We start from the raw sequence: 10595 nt of genomic DNA on the forward strand, positions 1-10595 counted from the left end.
GGCCCCCGGTTCAGAGCCCCTCTGGGAGCTGTTCAGGGCCTCTGCCAGGGTCTCTGGGTTGGGGCGGCCGTGCAGCCCCAGCTGTCCGCTCACCAGGTCCCAGCCCAGGACAGGAGCCGGAGAGGCGGCCGGGAGCTGCTCTGCTGGCCAACCCGGCCCCGTCCTTTCCCCTCCGTCACTGGCACTCCAGCCCGATGGGGCCCGGGGCCACTGAGGCCTCTCGCTGGCCCTCACTGGGTCTGACCACCACCCGAGTTTCTCACATGAGGAGCTGATGGCTCTTGAGATACAGACGCACCTCTTCCAGCCCAAATTGTTCATGAACTTGCAGCTGTGACCTTCAGGGACCGCAGGCTGGAACGCTCTGGCCTCAGGTGGGAGGCTGCTCAGGCGCCTGTGGTGGGGATGGGCTAAAGGCTGCAGTAATGACTTACCTAATTGATTTATTACTGATACAAATGAAGCATTAATAATTAGTGCTTTATTAATGACTTTGTCTCCACGAGGCTCCTGCCCCTCTTCTGTTGTAATTACAACCAAGTGTTCCAAAGGAATCTTCTAGAAGGTGGTGCTTCTCAGCTTATGCTCCCAAGGGACATGGGGCTGCCGCTCTCTCGAATGACGGTCACCTTTTCCCAGTTTCTAGGAGAAAACTCTGTGAAGGGGAGGGTTTCCTCAGTGCTGCACTTTTGCAGAGGTTTTCCTCCAGGCTTCTCGGTCTTCAGGGTCGGCTCCCAGGCGCTGGAGCGGGGGGCGGGATGTGGGTGTGGCTGGGGAGGCATGTGAACGGGAGCCCTGGACACTGCTGCCCAGGTGTCCTCGACAGCTCCCTTCATTTCCTGGACACGTGTTTATGCTGTAACTTACTGTGTGTGTGTGTGTGTGTGTGTGTGTGTGTGTGTGTAATACATTTGTTTTCTTGTAGTGCAGTTGTTACTAGCGTGGTCGAGTTTTGGAAAGACTTGTCACTCACAAGGAGTGTGGGCCCCTGGGTGGGCCTGCAGCCTGTGAGGAACTTGGGTGTTGGGAAGGCCAGTCTGCTCAGAGGAGCCTTTTGGGGAGACCCCTGGGGGGCAGGCCATTTTTTTGGTCACTGCGCCTCGATTTCCCAGGTGTTGGGAAGCAGTGCCCTCTGCAGCCAGGACACCGGGCAAGTGAGACATAGGGACCCATGGCAGTATCCTGCCTCAGGCGTCCCGTGCAGCCTCGTGTTATAAAGGGAGGAGTGTCTCATGTGGGCCTCGCTGGGGAGGGCACAGGGCAAGTGGGGGCCACCCACACCCCAGGGCCCTGAGTCAGAGTCCCAGGACCACTGGGCTACAAGTTTCAGGGCCGCCATGTCAAGCTAATGGCTGGTCCCGTCATGGGACCCCTCCCGGTGTGGGGCGTGTTCAGAATGTTTATTGACGTGAGAACAAACCCATCCTGATGATGCCCCCCTGCCCTGAGGCTGTGTTGGGGATTTCATGTGCCCCCCCAAAATACATGAGGTCAGTGGTGTCACGGACGTTGTAAGACCACCGGAGAAATGGGGCACAGGGACGTGTGACTTTCACTCAGCCTCTCGGCTCCTCCTGGGAGGGACTGTGCCCGTGTTCCACGTGATGCCCCACCCACATTAAGATGCTGGTGGGCAGTTTGATTCCCAGTCAGGGCACATGCCTGGGTTGTGGGCCAGGTCCCCGGTAGGGGGTGTGCGAGAGGCAACCACACATTGATGTTTCTCTCTCTATCTTTCTCCTTCTCTTCCTCCCTCTCTAAAAATAATAAATAAAATCTAAAAAAGAAAAAAAGATGCTGGTGGGAGTTAGGCCTTATCTCTGGGCAGGGTCGGTGGGGAACAGACTTGCTTTCTCTCAGCATCTGAACCGTGTTTCGTGCAGACTTGGAGAAGCTTCTTAAACTCTAAGCCTGTCTCTTCCACAGACGGGTCGGTGACAGCAGCTTCCAGAAGGTGCCAGATGATGGCTCAGGGACGCCCAGCCTGGCCTGTGCGTGTGGGGTGCCTGAGCGGAAGGAGGGCCAGGCCTCGGGGGCCGGGGACCAGCTGCAGCCCTAGCTCTGGTCTCCCAGGATCTCCCCCAGCTCTCAGCAAAGCCTGTGCTTCCTTCTCAGGGCAGAGCTTAGGGGGTTGCCGTGCCATCTGCTGGGACGAGGGAGGCCCAGTTCACACCTGATGGGGCCGCCTGGGCACGGGATACTAGGCATCTGGACTGTCTGGAGAATCCCTCAGCAGCAACACGGCCTCCAGCAGGACTGGCCACAGCCCCTCTGGGCTGGACCCACGCCTGAGGCTGGGGGAGCATCTGGTGCCGTGTACCCTTGGCCCGATCTGCTGCTGCTGGGAGCCGAATGGTCCTACCATCGGGCTCTCTGTCCCTGCTGAAGAGCCCGGTGGGCCAGTTGCTCACCCCCTTGGGTGCAGTGGGGTACAACTGCCCCCCAAACTCTGCATTTCTTGTCAGGTCAACATTGACTGAGCACCTGCTCACCCCCAGAGACTCAGAGACGGGTCAGCGGGGGTCTCGGCCTTTTAGTTGGCACACACGACACAGGGCAGGAGGCACACTCCTTGCCACAGGACCTGGAGTTCTGTCCAGGACAAAGTCTCCCCTAATTTAAGGCCCAACTTGCATCTGGGACCCAAGCGCCGCACAGGTGGTGGTCTGCCCCGTGCCCAAAGGCGCTGGTGGTCTGTCTGGCCTGGCGGGCGCCCAGTGATGTTCGCCGAATGAATGAATGAGAGATCCGGTCTGAGGGCACAACCCCCAGGGCGCCCAGCGTCCTGTCCTGACCCAACCCACTGTGGGGACCAGCGGTCGCCCAGCCTTCTCTGCCTTCTGTGCCTTCACCGCCCTCCCTGTCTCTCCCCGCCCAGGACGTCCCACTCCCGGGCCAAGGCGGAGGCAGCCCTCACCGCGGCCCAGAAGGCCCAGGAGGAAGCACGGATTGCCAGGATCACTGCCAAAGAGTTCTCACCTTCCTTCCAGCACAGGGAAAACGGTGAGTCGGGTGTGACATGGGGGTGGGGCGGCAAGGTGCCCTCCAAGGCCACGTTCCAGCAGGTTCTGCCCATCGCCACCTCACTGCGTGTTCACTCTCCCTCGTGATGGTGCGTGTCCCTGCAAGGGGCCTTGGCACATGCCCCCCTCAGACACACGTGTCAGAGCATGTGGTTTCAGTGTTCCTCCCCGCCTCTAGGGCTGTGCCCCTGTCCACGTGTTTCCAAGTATCCCCTCCTGCTTCCCAGGATGCGGAATGTGTGTGCTCTGAGTGTGCATGTGCTCTGTCTCCCTCCCCTTCCCTCAGTGTTATTCTAGAACTTTCTATGATGCATGAACTATTCTAACTGCTCTGCCCACTGAGGTAGCTACTAGCCGTGTGGGTACTGTGACTAGTGTGGCTGAGAACCAGCGTCCTTAGTTTTATTTGATCGTCACTAATCTATATTTAAGTGACGCGTGCCTGTTGATGGCTATGCTGGACAGAGCACCTCCAGAACAGCGAGGGGAGCTTCCGCTGTGTCCTTGGTGGGAGCTGGGAGGAGCTAGAAGCCACTGCTGGGGAACATGCCTGAGGGAGGCGGAGAGGGCTGAGAAGGGGGTATGGACGATGAGAAGGCCTGCTGGGGCTGAGGTCCTTGCAAGCCAGACCAGCCCCACTCCCCTGCCCCATGTTCAGCCCCACTCCCCTCTGGTCTCCCTCGGAAGCTCCCACTGCGGCAGGAGCCCTGGAGCCCAGCGAGGCCACTTCCCTCAGGGCCCTGCCTGCAAGTGGGAGACAGGGTGGAGTCGGCCGCACAGGCTTGGTCCTGAGACCACGCCCTGAGCTCACGTCTTAGAGACCCGAAGCTCCTGGCCTCACAGGCAGGGTCCTGGCCTCTGGGGCAGAGGAGGCCAGGCCTACTTCTGGGAGGCAGGAGAAGCCGAGACAGGGCACAGAGGTGTCGTAATGCAGCCATACACATTCTGTTCCGCACTTTCACGAGGATGCTTCTGGGAATGCCACGTGCTCTGGAACTTCTAGCTGGCAGCCAGGGCGCTGGACCTGAGCATGAGGGCACCTCTCTCTGGGGTGCAGAGCCCACAGGCCGGCCAGGGCGGACCCCAGGGCTCTTAGTGGACAGCCGGTCTCCTGGGGAGGCCACAGGACCCTGCAGGACTCAGTTTCCAGGCTCGTCTGTGGCCCGAGATGTAAGGTGCAGGGGCCTGGCCCCAGAAGTACGGATGATAGTGGGGGCAGGCCGGGGCATGATCACGGAGCCCTGTGATGGGGCCAGGGCTCTCCCACATGGTGCCCGTAGGGCCCCCCACAGGGAGGGCAGTCATCTGTGTGGTTCCTCAGACACCCTCCAGCCTGTTCCCTTCTCTGTGCTAGGAACCTGGGTGTGTGCGGGGTGGGGGTTGGGGAGGGTGGCTGCAGCCCAGTCCCTGTCCCGCGGCCGGCCGCACAGGTGTGGTGGTTGAATGAGACCTGCACTACCCGGGCCACACCCGTGCGACAGATGGGTGCAGATGCAGGGGGGCTGACTGCGTGCCCGGAGCCCCGGCACACATGGGTCTCATATTTCCCCATCCAGGACCACATGGGGCCTCCCCAGGGGTCTCCACCTGCCCTTCCGTGGGACAGCCTCGGTGACTGTGCACGGGTGTCTGCGGCTCAGCCTTGTTTTGGCCCCCCTGCCTCTCACCCCCCAAAATGAGAGTGGGAGCCTCAGGCTACCAGGGGTGCCACCAACAGCATGGTGGATGCCCCCTCATAAACAGGGTGCCTGGTCCCTGCTGGACCGAGAAGTTTCTGGCCACACCAAGGATGCCGTGTCCCCCAAGGCCTTCCCTGTCCTAGCTCAGAGTCCCCAGTGTGGGAGCAGGGAGAGAAGCCCAGCAGCAGGCTGGGAAGGTGCCCCCGTTCTCTCAGGACAGGCCACCAGGAGGTCTGGCTGGACAGGGCCGGTGGCTATGATGTTGTGGCCTCCCTCCCCAGGCCATGAGACCCCATAGGTCACTTAGCAGGAGATGCTTCCTTCCATCCTCAGGAGGTCCCGTGGGGGTCCTCGTGAAAGTGTGGAACAGAATGTGTATGGCTGAACTACGACACCTCTGTGCCCTGTCTCTGAGACCGCCCCCCCACCAAGTGGGCTGACCCCAAGTCCTTGTGTACTCTGAGCCTTGCATCTGCCCCACAGCTGGGGACTGGGGCCAGAACTGCCGTCTTCCACTACCTGTGTGACCTGGTCCCCCTCAAAGCACCTGTGGGGTGGGGGGCTTGGGACCCACCATGTCCTGGATTGTTCCCCTGCTGTCCTGGGGCGAGACCAGGCCTACTGTGTGAGTAAGCCAACCTGTGCATGCCGCCTGCTCCTCCTCCACGTAGGGCTCGAGTACCAGCGGCCGAAGCACCAGGTGTCCAGCGACGACATCGAGGGGATCTCCATCGGGACGCCCATGCAGCAGGAGAGCCCGGAGCTGTACCGCAAGGGCACCACCCCCTCGGACCTGACCCCCGATGACAGCCCCCTGCAGAGCTTCCCTGCCAGCCCCTCAGCCACCCCACCACCGGCCCCCGCCTCCAGGAACAAGGTCGCCCACTTCTCCAGGCAGGTGTCCGTGGATGAGGAGCGAGGCGGGGACATCCAGATGCTCCTGGAGGGCAGAGGAGGGGACTACAGCCGCAACAGCTGGGGTGAGGAAAAGGCAGGGGGCTCCAGGGGGGTCCGCAGCGGCACCCTCCGCAGTGGCCAGCCCGCAGAGGACTTCCGCACCCGGGGCTCGGGCCACAAGCAGCCCGGCAACCCCAAGCCCCGGGAGCGGCGGACGGAGTCGCCCCCTGCGTTCTCCTGGACTTCCCACCCTCGGGCCGGCAACCCCGGCTCGGGGGGCGCCAAGCTGCTGGAGCTGGATGAGGAAAAGCTGAGCAACTACGAGATGGAGATGAAGCCCCTGCTGAGGGTGGACTCCCACGTGCAGGAAGCACACCATCAGAAGAGACGCTACAGCAGGGGGGCTGCCTGCCGGGGCCAGGGCGAGGACCGGGGCTTTGGGGTGCAGAGACTGAGATCCAAGTCCCAGAACAAGGAGAACGCCCGGCCGGCCGCGAGCGCGGAGCCCGCGGTGCAGAGACTGGAGAGCCTGCGGCTGGGGGACAGGGCTGAGCACCGGCTGCTGCGCTGGGACCTGACCTTCTCCCCACCCCAGAAGTCCTCTCCCGTGGCACTGGAATCGGACGAGGAGAACGGGGATGAGCTCAAGTCCAGCACGGTAAGTGGACGCCTGACGTCCTGGGGAGTGAGCGCCCAGGTCCACCAACCCGGACACCAAGTCCTGAGACTTCCGAGGAGTCCTCCTCCAGCTGTGGGTGGGTGGGGGCAGCGGGAGGAGTGGCTCTCAGGGTGACGGGCACTGGCTTCCACAGCAGGGCCCTCGCCCTGCAGGCAGCCACTGCTGGGCTGGGCGGCACTTCCTGCAGGCGGGTCCTCGAGAGGTGGCTCCCCGGGTTGATGCTGCAGTGAAAGCACGTGGACGGCTGGGGAAGCTCCCAACACGACGCTGGGCAGCAGGGGGCCCCGGGGTTGCCCAGACCTTTCCCCAGCTTGCTCCAAATGCCCAGCTGTGCAGGAGGGTCCTCCCTGCTCTGCAGGCTGTCTCCTGGTAAGAAGCCCTCGCCAGCACTGTCTCTGAGAAGTCTCCCAGTCCTGGAGACAGAGGGCCAGACACAGGGAGCAGGTAGCGTGTCAAGCTGGGGCAGGTCCCCTCTGTCCAGGGCACACCGTTTACTTATGGCCAGGCACTGTGGTCCCCCCATATACCAGAACACACAAGTCTTGCTCCAACAAAACCTGCTTTCTGACGGGTAAGACGATCTCCTTCCTACCAGAGCCAGGGCTCTCCACCTGTGGGCCCGTGGCACTGCACAGACATTCTCTGGGAGTTCCTCAGAGTCAGGCTTCTGGCCCACCCCAGGCCTGAGGGATCAGTGCCTCTGGGTGGGGCTGCAGTCCAGGTTGGTGGGCGGGACCCTGGGGCTGCTCAGGAGGGAGGGCCTGCCTCTTAGGTGCTAGCACTGCCTGGAAGCCCTCCTGACCCAAGGCGCACAGGTTGGAGGGAAGAACAGTCCCCTGGACAGGATTCTGTGAGGAGGGGGCAACTGGGGAGGGCTCTCGTACCCAGAAGACCTTTTGTCAGGAGGCCTCCACCTGCAAGCAGACACGCCTTGGTCCCTTGGTCAAGTGGCAGCGGGAAGGGCCAATGGAACACTTCAGACCCACGCGCCAGGGCGGCGCTCCCACAGGGTCCTCCATGATCCCACCTGCAGTCTCACTGGTACAAGGGGAGTGCAGGGGGGCTGCCTCATAGGCAGGCAGAGCCTGGTACCCACGCTTCTCGAGTCCAGACCTCAGGACTCTCAGGCCCCATCTGGGTGTTGTCCTGGCATGTGGAAGAGAGGCTTCCTGCTGGCAGACAGTCTGCTGGCTCCCGAGGCCATTTGTGCTCCCTCGACACCACTGTGAGTGTGCCTTTCTTGCTGGTGGACAGCTCCCTAAAATGCCCCCGCCCACCCTCTCCTAGCCCCTCCAGGAGCACAGCCCCTGGGACCCAAGCCCCAGCTGGCGCTTGCAATTCCATTTTCCTCATCCCGGCAGCTGGCCACGCGCAGGTGCACGTGCACCCATATGTATGTGGTGCCTGTCCACGTGGTGTGCACCCCCACCTGAGTGCACACGTGTACGCAGCCATCTCAGGAACAGCCAGGTGATGGGCAGGGGTGGGAGGTACGGGAAGGGTTCCACATTTGGCCCACTTAACCGTGTCCGCACATCTAGGTTCTTTAACATGAAGCTCTGTTGAGTAGAAGCAAGACTTCCAGCTGCGCACCCCTCCTTACTCCACCAGACCAACACCTGGTCCTGAGGGGCAGCTGGGGACCATGCGGTGGGGGTACCCTCAGCAGAGGCCTTGGGTGCTGCTTCTCATCCTGCCCTGGGGGACAGCCCCCCCACCCCTCACTGAGAGGCTTCAAGGCCAGGAGGCAAGAGGAGGAGGAGCGCCTGTGGTCTGAGGCGCTGCAGGGCTCCGGGCCCCTCGCGCCCCAGGAACTGACCCAAGGAAAACCCTCCTTCCTGCTCCCGAGGGGCCAGGCTGCACGGGGATGGCAGTGAGCACAGGGCTGGAGCAGCTTCCGGGAAGATGGGTTCTCGGGCCTATCGGAGGCTTCTCCCCTGGCCCGGTTACGGGATCTGAGGATGAATTTAGGGGGCCCCTCTGGGGAGGCTGTGTCTGAAACTGAGTGGCATCGGAAGTCCCAGCTGTGTAGAGCTGGGAGCAAAAATAACGTGGGCGAGGGATGCTTGCTTAAATGGAGACCCGGGGCCCTGGGAGAGATGCCCGAGTTTCCAGAGCCATGAGGGGTCCGAGAGCAGCAGCTGCAGACTGACCATCGCATGGGCACCCTTCCCCCCAGTCTGACCTATGAGGGGCTCCCACTCTGAAGAGCCTGATGTCGGGTTTCTGCTGTCTCCTAAGAGACCTGTCACCCGCCCACCCTCTCGGACCTCCTGCTGTGGCCTGGGGCTGGGAGGGCCAGTGGGGGCATTGGCCAAAGAGAGCACACTCCAGACCAGGCCTCGCGCTCACTTGTCCTCTCCTTCTGTTCCAGGGCTCGGCTCCCATCCTGGTAGCCATGGTGATCTTGCTCAACATCGGAGTCGCCATTTTGTTTATTAACTTTTTCATCTGATGAGATTGTCACATTAGCAAAAATACCAGTTGGTGTGCAAAAGGGGGACGTTAAAAGCAAAACAACAAAAAGTGAAAGGATCATAACTCGGATAGCCCACGGCTACTTCCAAGTTTCTTCACAGAACAACACGATTGGGTATTACTCACAGTTTGCCTTTTTTTCTGGGTAATGTTTTTTGGATTTTAGCCAGAATTCTTTGCTTGTATAACACTCTGCTGTGTGGCATGGCAGAAGGAGGCCAGCACGCCGACCCTCCAGCTTGAAGTGGAAAGAAAAGGGATCCCGGCATATCAGCGGCAAAAAAATAAAATCATCATCGTCATCAATGTCATCACACTCCTGCCTGGGACGTGGAGGCGGCGGCAGCCCGAGGAAAACCCCTCCGCGTGTCCAGCTGTGCCCGGCCAGGGGGGAGCAGCTGCCATGAGGTGTAATGTGGGGAGGCAGTTAACTCTGCTTTTCCTCTGTCCTGGAATAGCGGGTGACAAGTATGGGCGTGAGGCGCAGGGATGAGGGTGCCCCACCCTGGCTGGGAGCAGCCTGGGCCCTTTTCTGTTTTAAATCTGTGCTGCACCTTTAAGGAAGCAGAAGTCTAGCTGCTTCTCTTCTCTTCCCACAGAACAGGCCACAACCCTGCCCTAGTCTCAGCACCGCCCCACGGCGTTCCTTACAAGGCCAGATCCCCACACCAAGTCTTAAAGCCAAGTCCTTCTCTCCCCCCGGTCCCCCCATTTCCCGAGCCCCCCACCAGACCCCAGAGAGGCCGTGTGCAGACGTCCACAGGCTGTGGAAGCCCGGGGCTGGTGCTGGAGGGCAGGGAGCAGTGTGGGGTCCCCCGGGCCACCAAGTCTGGGCTCTGAGCATGTGGCATTCCTGTATGTACTGTGCAGGACAGGTACACAGGCTCCCACGTCCCTGTCAGACGTCTGCGGCCCTTAAATGATGCCATCATCTCATTGTCACTGAGCCCACGGGTTTCGCATCTTCGTTCTGTGCCTGCAACTTCCCCCACGGACATGCCTACTCCTTCCAGATGCCTCAGTCATTCTCTGGAGCCGGTCTGGTCCCAGGACAGGAATGTGGTTGCAACCCAGTGGCTTGAAAACTCCCGAGGAGTCGCTGCATATCCATCTCCCCCCGACACTAAACACAACTCGTTTCGGTCAAAAACAGGTCCCTGGTGTCTCTGCCTTCTCGACCAGCATTGCTCTGTCACCCAAACAAAAGAACAAGATTCCAGAATGTTTCCGTGTCCTTTGGTCCTAGCCACGGAGCCAGACTGGCCTGTGTGCATGGACGTGTCCGTGAGGCCATGGGCACGTCCATCCACAGGTCCCCCTGTGCTCACACCCGAGAAGGGCCTCAGAGGGAGTTCCCACAGCCGTCCTGGGTACAGCCCGTCTATGACTCTGCCTTGCTTTGCTTATGTTTAGCTGTTTCTCTGCTGTCTTTCAAGCAGATTTCTTTACTACACTGCACTGGATTGCTATATTTTTAACCAGAAATAAACTAAAGATTAGAGCATGTTCCAGTTAAATTCAGTTTTATTTTTTTCTGTTATACATTCACTCCCCATTCCTTCTCACGGTTTGGTTCAGGTTGGGGTCTTTTCTGGGGAGTAGGGACATGGGAGAGGGAGGGAGGATCCGTAGGAAATACATTTCTGATAACGTTGCTTTCTAAAGGGGTATTACATCTTTTTGTACATCTTATTTTCCATTCCTCTTTTTTAATATCGAGTGGTTGCTGCAGACCTGAAGTGAACCAAATAAAGATGCCTGCTCCTTGCAGCTCTAAGAATCATCCATGCTGGGATATGTGTTTTATAATCTGTTTGCAACTCTTTGTAAAGATCATAG

General features: G+C 60.1%; 1 protein-coding gene across 1 annotated transcript in view; it reads left to right on the forward strand.

The window, feature by feature from the left end:
- The window catches only part of JPH3 (junctophilin 3), a 95102-nt gene extending 84850 nt beyond the window's left edge, over positions 1–10252 (forward strand). Inside the window, exons 3-5 of the mRNA XM_028501857.2 lie at positions 2879–3003; positions 5374–6257; positions 8653–10252. Coding sequence (XP_028357658.1) covers positions 2879–3003; positions 5374–6257; positions 8653–8733 — 1090 coding nt within the window. The 3' untranslated portion in view covers positions 8734–10252. The remainder of the gene's footprint in view (positions 1–2878; positions 3004–5373; positions 6258–8652) is intronic.
- The last annotated feature ends 343 nt before the right edge of the window (positions 10253–10595 follow it).

Source organism: Phyllostomus discolor, chromosome 12 (assembly GCF_004126475.2).
Source record: "Phyllostomus discolor isolate MPI-MPIP mPhyDis1 chromosome 12, mPhyDis1.pri.v3, whole genome shotgun sequence".
Classification (NCBI taxonomy): Eukaryota; Metazoa; Chordata; class Mammalia; order Chiroptera; family Phyllostomidae; genus Phyllostomus; species Phyllostomus discolor.